General features: G+C 44.1%; 1 protein-coding gene across 5 annotated transcripts in view; it reads right to left on the bottom strand.

Moving 5' to 3' along the window:
- Positions 1 to 22,860, bottom strand: part of cog6 (component of oligomeric golgi complex 6) — a 233,091-nt gene extending 210,231 nt beyond the window's left edge. For 3 of the 5 annotated variants that reach the window (XM_090224018.1, XM_036964969.2, XM_090224021.1), the window contains exons 1-4: positions 22,667 to 22,860; positions 21,923 to 22,066; positions 19,781 to 19,852; positions 16,183 to 16,241 (exon numbers count right to left, since the gene is read on the bottom strand). In XM_090224018.1, the coding sequence (XP_090080144.1) occupies positions 16,183 to 16,241; positions 19,781 to 19,852; positions 21,923 to 22,066; positions 22,667 to 22,801 (410 nt within the window). In that variant the 5' untranslated portion in view covers positions 22,802 to 22,860. Of the gene's footprint in view, positions 1 to 16,182; positions 16,242 to 18,139; positions 18,178 to 19,780; positions 19,853 to 21,922; positions 22,067 to 22,666 lie in introns of those variants that run through there. The other 2 variants (XM_090224019.1, XM_090224020.1) reach the window with 2 other exon arrangements.
- Between the last annotated feature and the right edge of the window lie 693 nt (positions 22,861 to 23,553).

The following is a 23,553-nucleotide window of genomic DNA, read 5'->3' on the forward strand; positions in this document are numbered from 1 at the left end:
GTCTAGCTTGTATTTGACTGTTAGATGATAAAAATAGATATAGTTCAATGTCTTTTCTGCATGCTTTCTATTTGGTTTAGGTCGTTCAAGATAGCATGCTAACTGTTCCTGTACACTTTCAGTCATTGCGCTAACGCTAGCTAGCATCGGCTCGTGAAACTATCTTTTAATTCCTTCATACTCGACTCAAACCTAATTTATTTTATCCAGAATGGTATTCTGTTGTAGCAAGTGATATTCATAAAATAATTATTTTTCACAACAACAAAAATATCAGACCCCCTCCAGTACCTCCCCTCGGGGGGCCCAGACCCTAGTTTGAAAACCTCTGCATTAGAATCCATTACGGACCATTTGAAAGGCTAGCTGGGAGAAGTGGCCTTCATGAAGAGATTAGTTAGCCACGCACTGATGACCATAGAGTTCAGTCAAAGCCGATAGCATCTCTCACAGACAAAGACCACATTCATAGCTTTCACCTCATTAGTAGAGTACAGTGTGTGCGTGCGTGTGTGTATGTGTGTGTGTGTGTTGGGCCGGTAATGAGGCTCAAGTGTCATTGTACAGGTTTGTCAGCAAGAATCTGGAGGTCCTGAATGTGATGGCTGTCCTGCTTACTGAATACAGACAATCGCTCTTCTACTGTTATTGACCTAGAGCAGGGGTGTCCAACTCATTTAGCCCAAAGGGGTCGCATTCCATCTTCAACTCATTTAGCCACCAGGGGTCGCATTCCGTCTTCAACTCATTTAGCCACCAGGGGTCGCATTCCGTCTTCAACTCATTTAGCCACCAGGGGTCGCATTCCGTCTTCAACTCATTTAGCCACCAGGCGTCGCATTCCGTCTTCAACTCATTTAGCCACCAGGCGTGGCATTCCGTCTTCAACTCATTTAGCCACAAGGCGTCGCATTCCATCTTTAACTCATTTAGCCACCATCTTCAACTCATTTAGCCACCAGGCGTCGCATTCCATCTTCAACTCATTTAGCCACCAGGCGTCGCATTCCGTCTTTAACTCATTTAGCCACCAGGCGTCGCATTCCTTCTTCAACTCATTTAGCCACCAGGCATCGCATTCCGTCTTCAACTCATTTAGCCACCAGGGGTCGCATTCCGTCTTCAACTCATTTAGCCACCAGGCGTCGCATTCCATCTTCAACTCATTTAGCCACCAGGCGTCGCATTCCGTCTTTAACTCATTTAGCCACCAGGCGTCACATTCCGTCTTCAACTCATTTAGCCACCAGGGGTCGCATTCCGTCATCAACGAGGTCCGGAGGGCAGCACAAATGTTTTCAAATATTTTATCGCCTTCAAAATTTGAAAAAAATAAGTTTTTTAAAAATATATCCATCGTTTTGGGCATTTTCCATGCTCCCTGACTGTCTAGCTTTCATTTCGGTGATCATAGGCGAGTTGGGACACAATCAAGAAACTGCATGAACGTCCTATCATTCTACACAGTTTTTTTTTTGTCATGTTAAAGTGTACATACTTTCACATACTGTTCACAACATCACACTCCATCCCTAAATTTTATCAGCATATCGATTGCGCAACCAGGGCTGGAAAACCTTGGATCACTGCTTTTCTAACTTCCGCGACGCATATAAGGCCCTGCCCCGCCCTCCTTTCGGAAAAGCTGACCACGACTCCATTTTGTTGATCCCTGCCTACAGACAGAAACTAAAACAAGAAGCTCCCACGCTGAGGTCTGTTCAACGCTGGTCCGACCAAGCTGATTCCACACTCCAAGACTGCATCCATCACGTGGACTGGGATATGTTTCGTATTGCGTCAGACAACAACATTGACGAATACGCTGATTCGGTGAGCGAGTTCATTAGAACGTGCGTTGAAGATGTCGTTCCCATAGCAACGATTAAAACACTCCCAAACCAGAAACCGTGGATTGATGGCAGCATTCGCGTGAAACTGAAAGCGCAAACCACTGCTTTTAATCAGGGCAAGGTGACCGGAAACATGACCGAATACAAACAGTGTAACTATTCCCTCCGCAAGGCAATCAAACAAGCTAAGCGTCAGTATAGAGACAAAGTAGAATCTCAATTCAACGGCTCAGACACAAGAGGTATGTGGCAGGGTCTACAGTCAGTCGCGGACCAGGATGCTTTGCTCCCAGGCAGACTAAATAACTTTTTTGCCCGCTTTGAGGACAATACAGTGCCACTGACACGGCCCGCAACTAAAACATGCGGACTCTCCTTCACTGCAGCCAACGTGAGGAAAACATTTAAACGCGTCAACCCTCGCAAGGCTGCCGGCATCCCCAGCTGCGCCCTCAGAGCATGCGCAGACCAGCTGGCTGGTGTGTTTACGGACATATTCAATCAATCCCTATCCCAGTCTGTTGTTCCCACATGCTTCAAGAGGGCCACCATTGTACCTGTTCCCAAGAAAGCTAAGGTAAGTGAGCTAAACGATTACCGCCCCGTAGCACTCACTTCCGTCATCATGAAGTGCTTTGAGAGACTAGTCAAGGACCATATCACCTCCGCCCTACCTGACACCCTAGACCCACTCCAATTTGCTTACCGCCCAAATAGGTCCACAGACGATGCAATCTCAACCACACTGCACACTGCCCTAACCCATCTGGACAAGAGGAATACCTATGTGAGAATGCTGTTCATCGACTACAGCTCGGCATTTAACACCATAGTGCCCTCCAAGCTCGTCATCAAGCTCGAGACCCTGGGTCTCGACCCCACCCTGTGCAAATGGGTACTGGACTTCCTGACGGGCCGCCCCCAGGTGGTGAGGGTAGGCAACAACATTTCCACCCCGCTGATCCTCAACACTGGGGCCCCACAAGGGTGCGTTCTGAGCCCTCTCCTGTACTCCCTGTTCACCCACGACTGCGTGGCCACGCACGCCTCCAACTTAATCATCAAGTTTGCGGACGACACAACAGTGGTAGGCTTGATTACCAACAACGACGAGACGGCCTACAGGGAGGAGGTGAGGGCCCTCGGAGTGTGGTGTCAGGAAAATAACCTCACACTCAACGTCAACAAAACTAAGGAGATGATTGTGGACTTCAGGAAACAGCAGAGGGAACACCCCCCTATCCACATCGATGGAACAGTAGTGGAGAGGGTAGTAAGTTTTAAGTTCCTCGGCGTACACATCACAGACAAACTGAATTGGTCCACCCACACAGACAGCATCGTGAAGAAGGCGCAGCAGCGCCTCTTCAACCTCAGGAGGCTGAAGAAATTTGGCTTGTCACCAAAAGCACTCACAAACTTCTACAGATGCACAATCGAGAGCATCCTGTTGGTCTGTATCACCACCTGGTACGGCAACTGCTCCGCCCACAACCGTAAGGCTCTCCAGAGGGTAGTGAGGTCTGCACAACGCATCACCGGGGGCAAACTACCTGCCCTCCAGGACACCTACACCACCCGATGTCACAGGAAGGCCATAAAGAGCATCAAGGACAACAACCACCCGAGCCACTGCCTGTTCACCCCGCTATCATCCAGAAGGCGAGGTCAGTACAGGTGCATCAAAGCTGGGACCGAGAGACTGAAAAACAGCTTCTATCTCAAGGCCATCAGACTGTTAAACAGCCACCACTAACATTGAGTGGCTGCTGCCAACACACTGACTCAACTCCAGCCACTTTAATAATGGGAATTGATGGGAAATTATGTAAAATATATCACTAGCCACTTTAAACAATGCTACCTAATATAATGTTTACATACCCTACATTATTCATCTCATATGTATACGTATATACTGTACTCTATATCATCTACTGCATCTTTATGTAATACATGTATCACTAGCCACTTTAACTATGCCACTTTGTTTACATACTCATCTCATATGTATATACTGCACTCAATACCATCTACTGTATCTTGCCTATGCCGCTCTGTACCATCACTCATTCATATATCTTTATGTACATATTCTTTATCCCCGTACACTTGTGTCTATAAGGTAGTAGTTGTGGAATTGTTAGCTAGATTACTTGTTGGTTATTACTGCATTGTCGGAACTAGAAGCACAAGCATTTCGCTACACTCGCATTAACATCTGCTAACCATGGTGTATGTGACAAATAAAATTTTATTTGATAACAGCTGTCTCCTGGTGTTCACAACAGCATCTGTTTGTGTGCGAGCTTATTAGACGTGATCGTGAGAGGACAGGACAAGGTAGTCCACACAGCACGACAGGTTTTAAGGCTACAGGACAAAAGAGAACAGTTATAACCCGTTCTCACTGACAGACTCTTTCAATAGGATCAGCTGTCATTATGCTAAACAACACAAAAGACACGTGTGTTTCACCCTCTGGCACAGAAACCACACCGTCTAGCCCCTCAACACATCATCCACCCTGGTTTCCTTTCCTTTTTGTATGGCCTGGGCCTCTCACTGAAGGACAACCCTTTCATTAATCAGGTGCAGATGCTTGGTGATGACACGGTGTGTATTCACTAGGAACCAAAACCGCTAGCAAAATGGGACTAAAAACGAGGAGGGTCTACGTGAACTTGTCCAATAAGAAACTCTTGTTTTTGTTGAAAAAAATTTTTTTTTTGCTACAGTGGGCACTAATGAATGCACCCATGGCTACTTTGAGTCATTATCAGTTCAGGATATTTCTTGCCTCAGCTCATAAATCAGACATCTGTACAGAGACTCTGCAGCTTTGAGAAATTAAAAAGGCACGGGGGAAAAGGTTCTCAACAGGCAGAATGTATTTTAAAACAATTCTCGACTGGAAAGCTTGTCCACTAATGTCGTCGTGAGATACTGCTTTTGACCACAGGATTTCTTTTAACATGGGGTGAAGGTCAAGCTAGGTTGCCATGTCTATTCTGAAGCCGCGTGTGAGAGAAAGAGGGAGAACGAGAAAGATGAATTGAGATGTGATAACTGTTGACTGGAGGGGGTGGTGGGTCAGGAACAGAGGTGTTATACCCTTCCCCTGGAGGACAGTCCTTTGGGGACAGAGTTTGAGCACTTTAATCCTTATAAAGTGTGCTACTGCTGAGTGGGGCCCATAGGGCTATGTAGTGCATCATGTAGGGAATAGAGGGCTATTTGAGACGTAGGTCTTAGTTACCCCCTGAGCCAGTCAGTCTATTTTAACACACAGTACTGTTAGGTCTTAGTTAGCACCTGGGTCAGTCAGTCTGGTTTAACACACAGTACTGTTAGGTCTTAGTTACCACCTGGGTCGGTCAGTCTGGTTTAACACACAGTACTGTTAGGTCTTAGTTATCACCTGGGTCAGTCAGTCTGGTTTAACACACAGTACTGTTAGGTCTTAGTTACCACCTGGGTCAGTCAGTCTGGTTTAACACACAGTACTGTTAGGTCTTAGTTATACACCTGTGTCAGTCAGTCTGGTTTAACACACAGTACTGTTAGGTCTTAGTTACCACCTGGGTCAGTCAGTCTACAGTGGCAAAAGTATTCACACCTCTTGGCATTTATCCTATTTTGTTGCCTTACAACCTGGAATTAAATGGAGGTTTTTTTGGGGGGGGGTTGTATCATTTGATTTACACAACTTTCCTACCACTTTGAAGATGCAAAATGTTTTTTGTGTGTGAAACAAACAACAAATTAGACACTATTCACCCCCCCAAAGTCAATACTTTGTTAGAGCCACCTTTTGCAGCAATTACAGCTGCAAGTCTCTTGGGGTATGTCTCTATTAGCTTGACACATCTAGCCACTGAGATTTCTGACCCTTTTTCAAGGCAAAACTGCTCCAGCTACAGTGCCTTGCGAAAGTATTCGGCCCCCTTGAACTTTGCGACCTTTTGCCACATTTCAGGCTTCAAACATAAAGATATAAAACTGTATTTGTTTGTGAAGAATCAACAACACGTGGGACACAATCATGAAGTGGAACGACATTTATTGGATATTTCAAACTTTTTTAACAAATCAAAAACTGAAAAATTGGGCGTGCAAAATTATTCAGCCCCCTTAAGTTAATACTTTGTAGCGCCACCTTTTGCTGCGATTACAGCTGTAAGTCGCTTGGGGTATGTCTCTACCAGTTTTGCACATCGAGAGACTGACATTTTTTCCCATTCCTCCTTGCAAAACAGCTCGAGCTCAGTGAGGTTGGATGGAGAGCATTTGTGAACAGCAGTTTTCAGTTCTTTCCACAGATTCTCGATTGTATTCAGGTCTGGACTTTGACTTGGCCATTCTAACACCTGGATATGTTTATTTTTGAACCATTCCATTGTAGATTTTGCTTTATGTTTTGGATCATTGTCTTGTTGGAAGACAAATCTCCGTCCCAGTCTCAGGTCTTTTGCAGACTCCATCAGGTTTTCTTCCAGAATGGTCCTGTATTTGGCTCCATCCATCTTCCCATCAATTTTAACCATCTTCCTTGTCCCTGCTGAAGAAAAGCAGGCCCAAACCATGATGCTGCCACCACCATGTTTGACAGTGGGGATGGTGTGTTCAGCTGTGTTGCTTTTACGCCAAACATAACATTTTGCATTGTTGCCAAAAAGTTCAATTTTGGTTTCATCTGACCAGAGCACCTTCTTCCACATGTTTGGTGTGTCTCCCAGGTGGCTTGTGACAAACTTTAAACAACACTTTTTATGGATATCTTTAAGAAATGTCTTTCTTCTTGCCACTCTTCCATAAAGGCCAGATTTGTGCAATATACGACTGATTGTTGTCCTATGGACAGAGTCTCCCACCTCTAAACTTCTTCACAACAGTATCTCGGACCTGCCTGGTGTGTTCCTTGTTCTTCATGATGCTCTCTGCGCTTTTAACGGACCTCTGAGACTATCACAGTGCAGGTGCATTTATACAGAGACTTGATTACACACAGGTGGATTGTATTTATCATCATTAGTCATTTACGTCAACATTGGATCATTCAGAGATCCTCGCTGAACTTCTGGAGAGAGTTTGCTGCACTGAAAGTAAAGGGGCTGAATAATTTTGCACGCCCAATTTTTCAGTCTTTGATTTGTTAAAAAAGTTTGAAATATCCAATAAATGTCGTTCCACTTCATGATTGTGTCCCACTTGTTGTTGATTCTTCACAAAAAAATACAGTTTTATATCTTTATGTTTGAAGCCTGAAATGTGGCAAAAGGTCGCAAAGTTCAAGGGGGCCGAATGCTTTCGCAAGGCACTGTACTTCAAGTTGGATGGATTCGGCTGGTGTACAGCAATTGGATTAAGGTCTGGGCTTTGACTAGGCCATTCCAAGACATTTCCTTTCCTCTTAAACCACTCAAGTGTTGCTTTAGAAGTATGCTTAGGGTCATTGTCCTGCTGGAAGGTGAACAGTCTCAAATCTCTGGAAGTCAAACACGTTTCCTTCAAGAATTTCCCTGTATTTAACGCCATCCATCATTCCTTCAATTCTGATCAGTTCCCCAGACCCTGCCCATGAAAAACATCCCCCCCAACATGATGCTGCCACCACCAAGCTTCACTGTGGGGATGGTATTCTCGGGGTGATGAGAGGTGTTGGGTTTGCGTCACACACAGCATTTTCCTTGATGGACAAAAAGCTCAATTTTAGTCTCATCTGACCAGATTACCTTCTTCCATATATTTGAGCAGACTCCCACCTTCTGGCGAACACCAAAGGTGTTTGATTATTTTTATCGTTAAGCAATGGCTTTTTTCTGACCACTCTTCCGTAAATCCCTGCTCTGTGGAGTGTACGACGTAAAGTGGTCCTATGGACATACACTCCAATCTTCGCTGTGGAGCTTTGCAGCTCCTTCAGGGTTATCTTTGGTCTCTTTGTTGCCTCTCTGATTAATGCCCTCCTTGCCTGGTCCATGAGTTTTGGTGGGCGGCCCTCTCTTGGCAGGTTTGTTGTGGTGCCATATTCTTTCCATTTTGTAATAATGGATTTAAATGGTGCTCCGTGGGATGTTCAAAGTTTCAGATATTTTTTTTTTTTTATAACTCCTTGGTATTCATTGTGCTACTTGCTTGGTGGTGTTGCAGAGTCTGGGGCCTTTCAGAACAGGTGTATATATATATATACACACACTGAGATCATGTGACAGATCATGTGACACTTAGATTGCACACAGGTGGACTTTATTTAACTAATTATGTGACTTCTGAAGGTAATTGGTTGCACCAGATCTTATTTAGGGGCTTCATAGCAAAGGGGGTGAATACATACCACTTTACCCTTTTTATATATTTTTTAATCTTTTTCAAGAAGCAATTTTTTTCATTTCAGTTCACCAATTTTTACTATTTTGTGTATATCCATTCTATGAAATCCAAATTTAAAAAAGCATTTAAATTATAGGTTGTAATGCAACAAAATAAGAAAAATGCCAAGGGGGATGAATACTTTTTCGAGGCACTGTAGTTTAACACACAGTACTGTTTTCAAAAGGTTGGGTCTTAGTTACCCCCTGAGTCAGTCAGTCTGGTTTGGCCATTGAATGATTGATGCTTGTTAGGAGCCTGTGAGAGATGTGATTGACACCCCCATAAGCCATCGGGTAATGAAGCCTTCATTTTTAGGCTACATCTCATCACCCTGCTGCATAGGGACTCGGAAAGAAATGCATTTCAATACACCTGCGATAAAATCTGCAAGCGGTACCAATCTGACACCAACAGGCCCCCCGAACAGCTTCTATCCCCAAGCCGTAAGACAGCTAAGTAGCTAACAAAATGGCTTCACGGACTACCTTGGTCATATTTTAAGTCTACGCACACTCACTGGACTACACACACACACACACACACACACACACACACACACATTTATAGTGACTACACACACACACACACACACACACACACACAACACACACATTTATAGTGACTACACACATCTTCATTTATTCTGCTGCTACTCTGTTTACCATCATGATGCCTAGTAACCATACCCCTCTACATACACTACATGACCAACAGTATGAGTAAACCTGCTTGTCCAACATCTCATTCTAAAATCATGGGCACTAATATGGAGTTGGTCCCCCACTTTGCTGCTATAACAACCTCCACTCTTCTGGGAAGACTTTCCCACAAGAGAATTAGTGAGGCCGGACACTGATGTTGGGCGATTTAGGCCTGGCTCGCAGTCAGCGTTCCAATTCATTAAATTGTCACCAGCAAAAAACACCAGTCTCAACATCAACAGTGGAGAGGCGACTCCGGGATGCTGAGAGTTGCAATGAAAAAGCCATATAAAAAGGAAAGATTAAGATGGGCAAAATAACAGACACTGGACAGGGGATCTCTGCCTAGAAGGACAGCATCCCAGAGTCACCTCTTCACTGTTGACGTTGAGACTGGACAGAGGAACTCTGCCTAGAAGGCCAGCATCCCGGAGTCACCTCTTCACTGTTGACATTGAGACTGGACAGAGGAACTCTGCCTAGAAGGTCAGCATCCCGGAGTCGCCTCTTCACTGTTGACGTTGAGACTGGACAGAGGAACCCTGCCTAGAAGGACAGCATCCCAGAGTCACCTCTTCACTGTTGACATTGAGACTGGACAGAGGAACCCTGCCTAGAAGGCCAGCATCCCAGAGTCACCTCTTCACTGTTGACGTTGAGACTGGACAGAGGAACTCTGCCTAGAAGGACAGCATCCCAGAGTCACCTCTTCACTGTTGACATTGAGACTGGACAGAGGATCCCTGCCAAGAAGGCCAGCATCCCGGAGTCACCTCTTCACTGTTGACATTGAGACTGGACAGAGGATCCCTGCCAAGAAGGCCAGCATCCCAGAGTCACCTCTTCACTGCTGACGTTGAGACTGGTATTTTGCGGGTACTATTTAATGAAGCTGCCAGTTGAAGACTTGTGAGGCGTCTGTTTCTCAAACTAGACACTCTAATGTACTTGTCCTCTTGCTCAGTTGTGCACCGGGGCCTCCCACTCCTCTTTCTATTCTGGTTAGAGCCAGTTTGCGCTGTTCTGTGAAGGGAGTAGTACACAGCGTTGTACGAGATCTTCAGTTTCTTGACAATTTCTCGCATGGAATAGCCTTCATTTCTCAGAACAAGAATAGACTGACGAGTTTCAGAAGAAAGGTCTTTGTTTCTGGCCATTTTGATCCTGTAATCAAACCCACAAATGCTGATGCTCCAGATGCTCAACTAGTCTAAAGAAGACCAGTTTTATTGCTTCTATAATAAGAACAACAGTTTTCAACTGTGCCAACATAATTGCAAAAGGGTTTTCTAATGATCAATTAGCCTTTTAAAATGATAAACTTGGATTAGCTAACACAACGTGCCATTGGAACACAGGAGTGATGGTTTCTGATAATTGGCCTCTGTACTCTGCAGTTTTCAGCTACAGTAGTCATTTACAACATTAACAATGTCTAGACTGTATTTCTGATTAATTTGATGTTATTTTAAAATGGACAGAAAATGTGCTTTTCTTTCAAAAACAAGGACATTTCTAACTGGCCATAAACTTTTGAACGGTAGTGTATCCCTATACATACAGTATCTACCTCCATCACTCCAGTATCTACCTCCATCACTCCAGTATCTACCTCCATCACTCCAGTATCTACCTCCATCACTCCAGTATCTACCTCCATCACTCTAGTATCTACCTCCATCACTCCAGTATCTACCTCCATCACTCTAGTATCTACCTCCATCACTCCAGTATCCCTCTACATACAGTATCTACCTCCATCACTCCAGTATCTGCCTCCATCACTCCAGTATCTACCTCCATCACTCTAGTATCTACCTCCATCACTCTAGTATCTACCTCCATCACTCCAGTATCTACCTCCATCACTCTAGTATCTACCTCCATCACTCTAGTATCTACCTCCATCACTCCAGTATCCCTCTACATACAGTATCTACCTCCATCACTCCAGTATCTACCTCCATCACTCTAGTATCTACCTCCATCACTCTAGTATCTACCTCCATCACTCCAGTATCCCTCTACATACAGTATCTGCCTCCATCACTCTAGTATCTACCTCCATCACTCCAGTATCTACCTCCATCACTCTAGTATCTACCTCCATCACTCCAGTATCTACCTCCATCACTCCAGTATCTACCTCCATCACTCCAGTATCTACCTCCATCACTCCAGTATCTACCTCCATCACTCTAGTATCTACCTCCATCACTCCAGTATCCCTCTACACAGTATCTACCTCCATCACTCCAGTATCCCTACACATACAGTATCTACCTCCATCACTCTAGTATCTACCTCCATCACTCCAGTATCCTTATACATACAGTATCTACCTCCATCACTCCAGTATCTACCTCCATCACTCCAGTATCCTTATACATACAGTATCTACCTCCATCACTCCAGTATCTACCTCCATCACTCCAGTATCTACCTCCATCACTCCAGTATCTACCTCCATCACTCTAGTATCTACCTCCATCACTCTAGGATCTACCTCCATCACTCCAGTATCTACCTCCATCACTCTAGGATCTACCTCCATCACTCCAGTATCTACCTCCATCACTCCAGTATCTACCTCCATCACTCCAGTATCTACCTCCATCACTCCAGTATCTACCTCCATCACTCCAGTATCTACCTCCATCACTCCAGTATCTACCTCCATCACTCCAGTATCTACCTCCATCACTCCAGTATCTACCTCCATCACTCCAGTATCTACCTCCATCACTCCAGTATCTACCTCCATCACTCCAGTATCTACCTCCATCACTCCAGTATCTACCTCCATCACTCCAGTATCTACCTCCATCACTCCAGTATCTACCTCCATCACTCTAGTATCTACCTCCATCACTCTAGTATCTACCTCCATCACTCCAGTATCTACCTCCATCACTCTAGTATCTACCTCCATCACTCCAGTATCCCTCTACATACAGTATCTACCTCCATCACTCCAGTATCTGCCTCCATCACTCCAGTATCTACCTCCATCACTCTAGTATCTACCTCCATCACTCTAGTATCTACCTCCATCACTCCAGTATCTACCTCCATCACTCTAGTATCTACCTCCATCACTCTAGTATCTACCTCCATCACTCCAGTATCCCTCTACATACAGTATCTACCTCCATCACTCCAGTATCTACCTCCATCACTCTAGTATCTACCTCCATCACTCTAGTATCTACCTCCATCACTCCAGTATCCCTCTACATACAGTATCTGCCTCCATCACTCTAGTATCTACCTCCATCACTCCAGTATCTACCTCCATCACTCTAGTATCTACCTCCATCACTCCAGTATCTACCTCCATCACTCCAGTATCTACCTCCATCACTCCAGTATCTACCTCCATCACTCCAGTATCTACCTCCATCACTCTAGTATCTACCTCCATCACTCCAGTATCCCTCTACACAGTATCTACCTCCATCACTCCAGTATCCCTACACATACAGTATCTACCTCCATCACTCTAGTATCTACCTCCATCACTCCAGTATCCTTATACATACAGTATCTACCTCCATCACTCCAGTATCTACCTCCATCACTCCAGTATCCTTATACATACAGTATCTACCTCCATCACTCCAGTATCTACCTCCATCACTCCAGTATCTACCTCCATCACTCCAGTATCTACCTCCATCACTCTAGTATCTACCTCCATCACTCTAGGATCTACCTCCATCACTCCAGTATCTACCTCCATCACTCCAGTATCTACCTCCATCACTCCAGTATCTACCTCCATCACTCCAGTATCTACCTCCATCACTCCAGTATCTACCCCCATCACTCCAGTATCTACCTCCATCACTCCAGTATCTACCTCCATCACTCCAGTATCTACCTCCATCACTCCAGTATCTACCTCCATCACTCCAGTATCCCTACACATACAGTATCTACCTCCATCACTCCAGTATCTACCTCCATCACTCCAGTATCTACCTCCATCACTCCAGTATCTACCTCCATCACTCCAGTATCTACCTCCATCACTCCAGTATCTACCTCCATCACTCCAGTATCTACCTCCATCACTCCAGTATCCCTACACATACAGTATCTGCCTCCATCACTCCAGTATCTACCTCCATCACTCCAGTATCTACCTCCATCACTCCAGAATCTACGTCCATCACTCCAGTATCTACCTCCATCACTCCAGTATCTACCTCCATCACTCCAGTATCTACCTCCATCACTCCAGTATCTACCTCCATCACTCCAGTATCTACCTCCATCACTCCAGTATCCCTACACATACAGTATCTGCCTCCATCACTCCAGTATCTACCTCCATCACTCCAGTATCTACCTCCATCACTCCAGAATCTACCTCCATCACTCCAGTATCCCTGTACATTATAAATATGTTATTGGACACTAATTTAGCTTCTTACTTTCTGGCGTTATTCTTATTTCTTATTTTTATTTATTGTTTTTTTATTCTTATTTCTTGTGTTTTTGCTCTACCTTGTTATTTTGTAGTGCCACATTGATAATGATCACTGCTGTGTCGGATTGTGAGTTTGCAAGAAAGGCATCACTGTACTTGTGAATGTGACATTAAAACAAATCTGTGTTGAACGACCAATAAAAACCTTGATTTGAGACAGAATCTCTATGACCCCTGGTCCTCACTGCCACCCATGTTTTATGGGTCATGATAGAACACCATAGTGGTTTATGGCCATTGATTTTGGCTGAGTTGGTCTGGGAGCTTGTGGATGATAATGTGACAGAATGGATCAGCTGCGTGTCTTGACTGATGGAGTGGAGTGGAGTGGAGTGGAGGGAGGGAGGGTTGAGACGAGAGAGAGGACTGGCAGGTAGCCAAGCAGTTAAGAGCATTGGGCCAGTAACCGAAAAGGTCACTGGACTGAATCCCCGAGCAGACTAGGTGAACAATCTGTCGATGTGCCCTTGACCAAGGCACTTAACCCTAATTGCTCCTGTATGTTGCTTTAGATAAGAGCATCTGATCAATGTAAAATGACTGCTCTTGCTCCTGTGGTAGACTGTACACCCTCAGAGGATCAGTGTGTGTGTGTGTGTGTGTAAATTGTTGGCAAAAGGTAACAGCGACAGCTGTGATGTACAGTTGGCCATTCCTCGCTTCACTAGCACAATCCCCTCGACTAGAAGGTGACACACAGGAAGAGAGGAGTGATGGAGCAACAACACCAAAAACAGCAGAGAGAAACCCAGGTGAGAAAAGGTCATATAGCCTGGTCCCAGATCTGTTGTCTCCTTCTATAGCCTGGTCCCAGATCTGTTGTCTCCTTCTATAGCCTGGTCACAGATCTGTTGTCTCCTTCTATAGCCTGGTCACAGATCTGTTGTCTCCTTCTATAGCCTGGTCCCAGATCTGTTGTCTCCTTCTATAGCCTGGTCCCAGATCTGTTGTCTCCTTCTATAGCCTGGTCCCAGATCTGTTGTCTCCTTCTATAGCCTGGTCCCAGATCTGTTGTCTCCTTCTATAGCCTGGTCCCAGATCTGTTGTCTCCTTCTATAGCCTGGTCCCAGATCTGTTGTCTCCTTCTATAGCCTGGTCCCAGATCTGTTGTCTCCTTCTATAGCCTGGTCCCAGATCTGTTGTCTCCTTCTATAGCCTGGTCACAGATCTGTTGTCTCCTTCTATAGCCTGGTCCCAGATCTGTTGTCTCCTTCTATAGCCTGGTCCCAGATCTGTTGTCTCCTTCTATAGCCTGGTCCCAGATCTGTTGTCTCCTTCTATAGCCTGGTCCCAGATCTGTTGTCTCCTTCTATAGCCTGGTCACAGATCTGTTGTCTCCTTCTATAGCCTGGTCCCAGATCTGTTGTCTCCTTCTATAGCCTGGTCCCAGATCTGTTGTCTCCTTCTATAGCCTGGTCCCAGATCTGTTGTCTCCTTCTATAGCCTGGTCACAGATCTGTTGTCTCCTTCTATAGCCTGGTCCCAGATCTGTTGTCTCCTTCTATAGCCTGGTCACAGATCTGTTGTCTCCTTCTATAGCCTGGTCCCAGATCTGTTGTCTCCTTCTATAGCCTGGTCCCAGATCTGTTGTCTCCTTCTATAGCCTGGTCCCAGATCTGTTGTCTCCTTCTATAGCCTGGTCACAGATCTGTTGTCTCCTTCTATAGCCTGGTCCCAGATCTGTTGTCTCCTTCTATAGCCTGGTCCCAGATCTGTTGTCTCCTTCTATAGCCTGGTCCCAGATCTGTTGTCTCCTTCTATAGCCTGGTCCCAGATCTGTTGTCTCTCTACTTCTATAGCCTGGTCCCAGATCTGTTGTCTCCTTCTATAGCCTTGTCCCAGATCTTTTGGCTCCTATAGCCTGATCCCAGATCTGTTGTCTCTCTACTTCTATAGCCTGGTCCCAGATCTGTTGTCTCTCTACTTCTATAGCCTGGTCCCAGATCTGTTGTCTCCTTCTATAGCCTGGTCCCAGATCTGTTGTATCTCTACTTCTATAGCCTGGTCCCAGATCTGTTGTCTCTCTACTTCTATAGCCTGGTCCCAGATCTGTTGTCTCCTCCTATAGCCTGGTCCCAGATCTTTTGTCTCCTCCTCCTATAGCCTTGACACAGGTACAGCCGACTAGCGCTACTTAACGTTAAAAGGAACATTTTAAGAAATGTTTTACCTAAAAAAAATTGTTGTCGAGATCACGTTATGAAACGTGTAGGACTGTAGTTGTTCGGTAGTTCAAAAGCTAGTGGCTTCAGAAATTATTCATTCAGTTCAACGTGTTCACTACGCGATCTGGACAACGATTTTTCAGGTAAAAATATATATATATGTTTGAAACGGATCTTTAACGTTAGTTAGCGCTAGTCGGCTATAAACTCTGGAATTTCTTCTTCTCTAGCTTGTTACCAACACATGCAGTCAGAGCCCGCCTGATTTCCTGCCATTCTACACATTTTGCCATGGGGCATAGGAGAAACAGGGTTCAGATCCCACCAGTTAAGACGTTGGTTTCCAAGGTTACTCACTTCTCCCCCTCAGGGTTCAGATCCCACCAGTTAAGATGTTGGTTTCCAAGGTTACTCACTTCTCTCCCTCAGGGTTCAGATCCCACCAGTTAAGATGTTGGTTTCCAAGGTTACTCACTTCTCCCCCTCAGGGTTCAGATCCCACCAGTTAAGATGTTGGTTTCCAAGGTTACTCACTTCTCCCTTCCAGGGTTCAGATCCCACCAGTTAAGACATTAGTTTCCAAGGTTACTCACTTCTCTCCCTGCAGCTTGTTGGTCTTCACGATCAGGTCCTGGGTCTGATCCTTGGCTGCCTGTTGAAACACACAGAGACCCATTAACAATTAAAGTTCTTCACAGTCACCTCGGCCGAAAGAAATTAACGAAATACAACAGTAGTTCTTTAGGCTGAAAAAAAGAATGCATTTGTCAAGGGCCCGGGTTAAAAGTAGTTCACTATATAGGGAATAGGGAGCTATTAGAGACGCAGGCCATGTCTGTTTTGAAAGTGATTTACAGTAGCTAGATACCTTCGATCTGCTGGTCATCTCTTAACAGGTGATTTACAGTAGCTACAGTGCCTTGCGAAAGTATTCGGCCCCCTTGAACTTTGCGACCTTTTGCCACATTTCAGGCTTCAAACATAAAGACATAAAACTGTATTTCTTTGTGAAGAATCAACAACAAGTGGGACACAATCATGAAGTGGAACAACATTTATTGGATATTTCAAACTTTTTTAACAAATCAAAAACTTAAAAATTGGGCGTGCAAAATTATTCAGCCCCCTTAAGTTAATACTTTGTAGCGCCACCTTTTGCTGCGATTACAGCTGTAAGTCGCTTGGGGTATGTCTCTACCAGTTTTGCACATCGAGAGACTGACATTTTTTCCCATTCCTCCTTGCAAAACAGCTCAAGCTCAGAGAGGTTGGATGGAGAGCATTTGTGAACAGCAGTTTTCAGTTCTTTCCACAGATTCTCGATTGGATTCAGGTCTGGACCTTGACTTGGCCATTCTAACACCTGGATATGTTTATTTTTGAACCATTCCATTGTAGATTTTGCTTTATGTTTTGGATCATTGTCTTGTTGGAAGACAAATCTCCATCCCAGTCTCAGGTCTTTTGCAGACTCCATCAGGTTTTCTTCCAGAATGGTCCTGTATTTGGCTCCATCCATCTTCCCATCAATTTCAACCATCTTCTCAGTCCCTGCTGAAGAAAAGCAGGCCCAAACCATGATGCTGCCACCACCATGTTTGACATTGGGGGTGGTGTGTTCAGGGTGATGAGCTGTGTTGCTTTTACGCCAAACATAACGTTTTGCATTGTTGCCAAAAAGTTCAATTTTGGTTTCATCTGACCAGAGCACCTTCTTCCACATGTTTGGTGTGTCTCCCAGGTGGCTTGTGGCAAACTTTAAACAACACTTTTTATGGATATCTTTAAGAAATGGCTTTCTTCTTGCCACTCTTCCATAAAGGCCAGATTTGTGCAATATACGACTGATTGTTGTCCTATGGACAGAGTCTCCCACCTCAGCTGTAGATCTCTGCAGTTCATCCAGAGTGATCATGGGCATCTTGGCTGCATCTCTGATCAGTCTTCTCCTTGTATGAGCTGAAAGTTTAGAGGGACGGCCAGCTCTTGGTAGATTTGCAGTGGTCTGATACTCCTTCCATTTCAATATTATCGCTTGCACAGTGCTCCTTGGGATGTTTAAAGCTTGGGAAATCTTTTTGTATCCAAATCCGGCTTTAAACTTCTTCACAACAGTATCTCGGACCTGCCTGGTGTGTTCCTTGTTCTTCATGATGCTCTCTGCGCTTTTAACGGACCTCTGAGACTATCACAGTGCAGGTGCATTTATACGGAGACTTGATTACACACAGGTGGATTGTATTTATCATCATTAGTCATTTAGGTCAACATTGGATCATTCAGAGATCCTCACTGAACTTCTGGAGAGAGTTTGCTGCACTGAAAGTAAAGGGGCTGAATAATTTTGCACGCCCAATTTTTCAGTTTTTGATTTGTTAAAAAAGTTTGAAATATCCAATAAATGTCGTTCCACTTCATGATTGTGTCCCACTTGTTGTTGATTCTTCACAAAGAAATACAGTTTTATATCTTTATGTTTGAAGCCTGAAATGTGGCAAAAGGTCGCAAAGTTCAAGGGGGCCGAATACTTTCGCAAGGCACTGTAGATACCTTCAATCTGCTGGTCATCTCTTAACAGGTGATTTACAGTAGCTAGATACCTTCAATCTGCTGGTCATCTTTTAACAGGTGATTTACAGTAGTTAGCTTGATATTTATTTTAACTAGGCAAGTCAGTTAATAAGAACAAATTCTTATTTTACAATGAAGGCCTACCCCGGGCCAAACCCTAACCCGGACAACGCTGGGCCTATTGTGCGCCAAGACTCCCAATCAAGGCCGGTTGCGATACAGCCTGGAATCGAACCAGGGCCTGTAGTGACGCCTCTAGCACTGAGGTGCCTTACACTGCTGCGCCACTCGGGATGTACCTTCAATCAGATGAAGTTGCCCCCAAATATTCTATAGGATTGAGGTCAGGGCTTTGTGATGGTCACTCCAATACCTTGACTTTGTTGTCCTTAAGCCATTTTGCCCCAACTCTGGAAGTATGCTTGGGGTCATTGTCCATTTGAAAGACACATTTGCGACCAAGCTTTAACTTCCTGACTGATGTCTTGAGATGTTGCTTCAATATATTCACATAATTTTCATACCTCATGATGCCATCTATTTTGTGAAGTGCACCAGTGCCTCCTGCAGCAAAGCACCCCCACAACATGATGCTGCCACCAAATCAAATCAAATGTATTTGTCACATACACATGGTTAGCAGATGTTAATGCGAGTGTAGCGAAATACTACCGTGCTTCACAGTTGGGATGGTGTTCTTCAGCTTGTAAGCCTCCCCCTTTTTCCTCCAAACATAACTATGGTCATTATGGCCAAACAGTTCTATTTTTGTTTCATCAGACCAGAGGACATTTCTTCAAAAAGTACGATCTTTGTCCCCATGTGCAGTTGCAAACCATAGTCTGGCTTTTTTATGGCGGTTTTGGTGCAGTGGCTTCTTCCTTGCTGAGCAGCCTTTCAGGTCATGTCAATATAGGACTTGTTTTTACTGTGGATATAGATACTTTTGTACCTGTTTCCTCCAGCATCTTCACAAGGTCCTTTGCTGTTGTTCTGGGATTGATTTCCACCAAAGTATGTTCATCTCTAGGAGACAGAATGTGTAACCTTCCTGAGCGGTATGACAGCTGCGTGGTCACATGGTGTTTATACTTGTGTACTATTGTTCGTACAGATGAACGTGGTACCTTCAGGCATTTGGAAATTGCTCCCAAGGATGAACCAAACTTGTGGAGGTCTACAATTTTTTTTCTGAGGTCTTGGCTGATTTCTTTTGATTTTACCATGATGTCAAGCAAAGAGGCACTCAGTTTGAAGGTAGGCCTTGAAATACATCCACAAGTACACCTCCAATTGACTCGAATGATGTCAATTAGCCTATCAGAAGCTTCTAAAGCCATGACATCATTTTCTGGAATTATCCAAGCTGTTTAAAGGCACAGTCAACTTAGTGTATGTAAACTTCTGACCCACTGGAATTGTGATACAGTGAATTATAAGTGAAATAATCTATCTGTAAACAATTGTTGGAGAAATGACTTGTGTCATGCACAAAGTAGATGTCCTAACCGACTTGCCAAAACTATAGTTTGTTAACAAGAAATTTGTGGAGTGGATGAAAAACAAGTTTTAATGACGCCAACCTAAGTGTATGTAAACTTCCGACTTCAACTGTACTACCTTCAATCTGCTGGTCATCTCTTCACAACAGGTGCTCATGGCCTGGACGTCCTCGTGCACACTCTCAAGCTCCTAGGAGGAAGCAAATACATGTCCAAAACAAAACATGTCAAAGCCATTCAATCAGTCTGCAAAGGTTATCAGGGCTTCTTGAATTTAACAAGCAAGTAGCCAAATAACTATTTGTATTACACTGTACCAGTGTCGTAGTACTCGAGTCCAGGACTCTCTGACTCAAGTCTGATTTTCACAACTTGTGACTCGACCATTGGTGATTCGGACTAGTGACTTGTATTTGCACTTGAACTGGATATAAAAAGGGGTATTTATGAGTGTGCTCTATTATCACCCTGCAGCCTACTAATGCAGGCTCTATTATCACCCTGCAGCCTACTAATGCAGGCTCTATTATCACCCTGCAGCCTACTAATGCAGGCTCTATTATCACCCTGCAGCCTACTAATGCAGGCTCTATTATCACCCTGCAGCCTACTAATGCAGGCTCTATTATCACCCTGCAGCCTACTAATGCAGGCTCTATTATTACCCTGCAGCCTACTAATGCAGGCTCTATTATTACCCTGCAGCCTACTAATGCAGGCTCTATTATCACCCTGCAGCCTACTAATGCAGGCTCTATTATCACCCTGCAGCCTACTAATGCAGGCTCTATTATCACCCTGCAGCCTACTAATGCAGGCTCTATTATCACCCTGCAGCCTACTAATGCAGGCTCTATTATTACCCTGCAGCCTACTAATGCAGGCTCTATTATCACCCTGCAGCCTACTAATGCAGGCTCTATTATCACCCTGCAGCCTACTAATGCAGGCTCTATTATTACCCTGCAGCCTACTAATGCAGGCTCTATTATCACCCTGCAGCCTACTAATGCAGGCTCTATTATCACCCTGCAGCCTACTAATGCAGGCTCTATTATTACCCTGCAGCCTACTAATGCAGGCTCTATTATTACCCTGCAGCCTACTAATGCAGGCTCTATTATCACCCTGCAGCCTACTAATGCAGGCTCTATTATCACCCTGCAGCCTACTAAAAGATGGAACTGGATAGGCTACCACGATAAGCAGAATATTAGCAGCGAGGGTTCTGTTCTCTAGCAGTGGGAAGGCCGCACCACACCCCGGCACACTCAGCATACATAAGCTGGTGAGCTGCCATGATCGTGGGCCGGCAGGCTCCGCCTCCAGTCATAGGCTACGCATTAGGCAGAGTGATTCTCTTTTTGCTATTGAAAACAACACTAGTGTTGAGTTTAATAGTAAACAACAGTCTAGCTCCCACAGCCAGTTCTGACAGGTCTCCCTTTAGTTTTCACTCTGCAACACTAGTGTTGAGTTTAATAGTAAACAACAGTCTAGCTCCCACAGCCAGTTCTGACAAGTCTCCCTTTAGTTTTCACTCTGCGACAACAACAACACAAATGTATCAGTGCACAATTACAAAAAAAACAGTAACAGAGACAGATATACCATTCATTTATGTCGTAAATAAGTAGTGAAACACAGATATTGAGTAGAACACGTGAGGTGGTGATGAATAGTAAATGACTTGTTTACATTTTTACAAGAGTTGGAGATATACTGTCATCTGATGGCTACTAGAAACATCAGATGACAGTATATCTCCAACTCTTATAAAAAAATAAAAATTGCATAATAAGACCTACCATAAATTAACGGATTCGTGACTCGGACTCGACCATAGGGACTCGTGACTCAAGCACAGGGGACTTCGAACTCGACTAGAGGTTTAGTGACTCGACTACAACACTGCATTGTACTAGCTAGCTAGCGTGAACTGAAATGCAATGGAATTAACCCTTTTTAAAAACGCCACCGAAAATTACACTTCCAGGTTGTTGTTGTTTTTTTAAATGGCGGCTAACACAACTTACGCCAACATCTCAGTTTGGTCGCTAACTTTATTTTGAATTTCAAAGGACCGATCTAATATCAACTAAATTGCGTAATTTGAAGAGATGAATAAAGACAGATTTAGCTGATTTAGCCATGCACATATTACTATCTGATTTCACACGAAGTACAACAAAGTGCTTTAAAGGCATATGCATTCAGTCCCCCCTGTAGTCTAAAGTCGAGTTCAACTTTAACTAGCTACCTCTTTGACATCTTTAAATATCCTGGCAAACTCTTCGTTGATGTTCAGGCTCCGTCTCTCGATGTCTCCCCGCAGGTTCCTGCGGGTCCGAAGACTGTTCTCTGTGAAGAACACCGACAGAGCCTTCAGAGCTTCCAACATCTCCTACAATACAATACAAGAGGGATGGTTATCATTGCGACGTTGGCTAACACTGGATCAACTATAGTTGGCAAATAAATTACACGCCGTTTCTACTACAAAATGTAGTTGCGCTCGCCAGTTTGTAGTCCTTAAAAACTTAAATGAGTTAGCCATGGCTCGTTGATTAAAGCCTATGGAGAAATTAATAGGTTTTTCTGGAGGGTTTTTGGATAAATACTGTAAATAAGGTCTATGCGATAATAAGTCATAACATTTATGAATTACAAAGCTTTAATGTTCTTGTTTTGACTACATAAATACTTCCAAATTCATGTCAGTCGACGAACAAAACGTATACGTTTTTACCACAGACCTTATTTTAGTCGTTCATAAAGAGCCATGGCGGAGTTAGCCTCCGTTGGTGCTTATACAAAGACGTCAATACTAATGCTCTCTATGGAACAATTAGGAATGAAATATCAAATGAAATACAGAAATCAATTAGCTACTAAGGTTAGCTTGCTAGATAGAAGATCAGAAGTGCTACATATGCGTTCCTCCTAGCTAGCGGTGAGACTTGACCAGTCATTTTCATCAACGAAGGACTCGACTTGGTCTTACCTTGTCATTATCTAGCCTGGTCTCTAGAATTTTATTGAGTTTCCTAGACAGTGGGTTATTCTGCTGACAAGGCACATTGCCACTGTTTTGAATTAAAGCGGTTTCAGTTGACATTTCGACTTTATTCTCTGACATTGTAAACAATCTTCTCCACGTCAAACCAGGAAGATGTTTGGTGCGTCGGCAATAAATGTCCGGGTAGATACATAGAACACAAAGGCAAAATGAGTCCGGCTTTGTGTAGTACATTCCTTATAATTACCAGTAGTATATATCAAGGTAAACAAAGAAAACACATGGGATTACTTTTTTTTAAATTGATCTTCCCAAGAAAGACCAACATAAATAATATTGTGAGGGTGTGAAAACCCACCACAATGACACAGAATAAGTGCATTGGATAGCTACACAGTCACAGCTTTTATTAAATTACATTGTAGAGGAATTGGATTGTGTCCTGCTCTGTGTTCACTCTAGACCTCTCAGAGGGAAACAGAGTTATGACTTTCAGTGGTCTCTCTCTCTCTCTCTCTCTCTGTCTCTCTCTCTCTCTCTTTCTGTCTCTCTCTCTCTCTCTGTGTCTCTCTCTCTCTCTCGCTCTCTCTCTCTCTCTCTCGCTCTCTCTCTCTCTATCTCTCTCTCTCTGTCTCTCTCTCACTCTTACTCTCTCTCTCTGTCTCTCTCTCACTCTTACTCTCTCTCTCTCGCTCTCTCTCTCTCTCTCTCTCTCTCTCTCTCTCTCTCTCTCTCTCTCTCTCTCTCTCTCTCTCATTTAAAAAAATGTTAGTAATTTAGCAGACGCTCTTACCCAGAGCGACCTACAGTGAGTGCATTCATCTTCAGACAGCTAAATGGGACAACCACATATCAATTGCAGAGAAAGCTAA

The sequence above is a fragment of the Oncorhynchus mykiss genome, chromosome 27 (assembly GCF_057628025.1).
Source record: "Oncorhynchus mykiss isolate SJ-2025 chromosome 27, ASM5762802v1, whole genome shotgun sequence".
NCBI classification, from domain to species: Eukaryota; Metazoa; Chordata; class Actinopteri; order Salmoniformes; family Salmonidae; genus Oncorhynchus; species Oncorhynchus mykiss.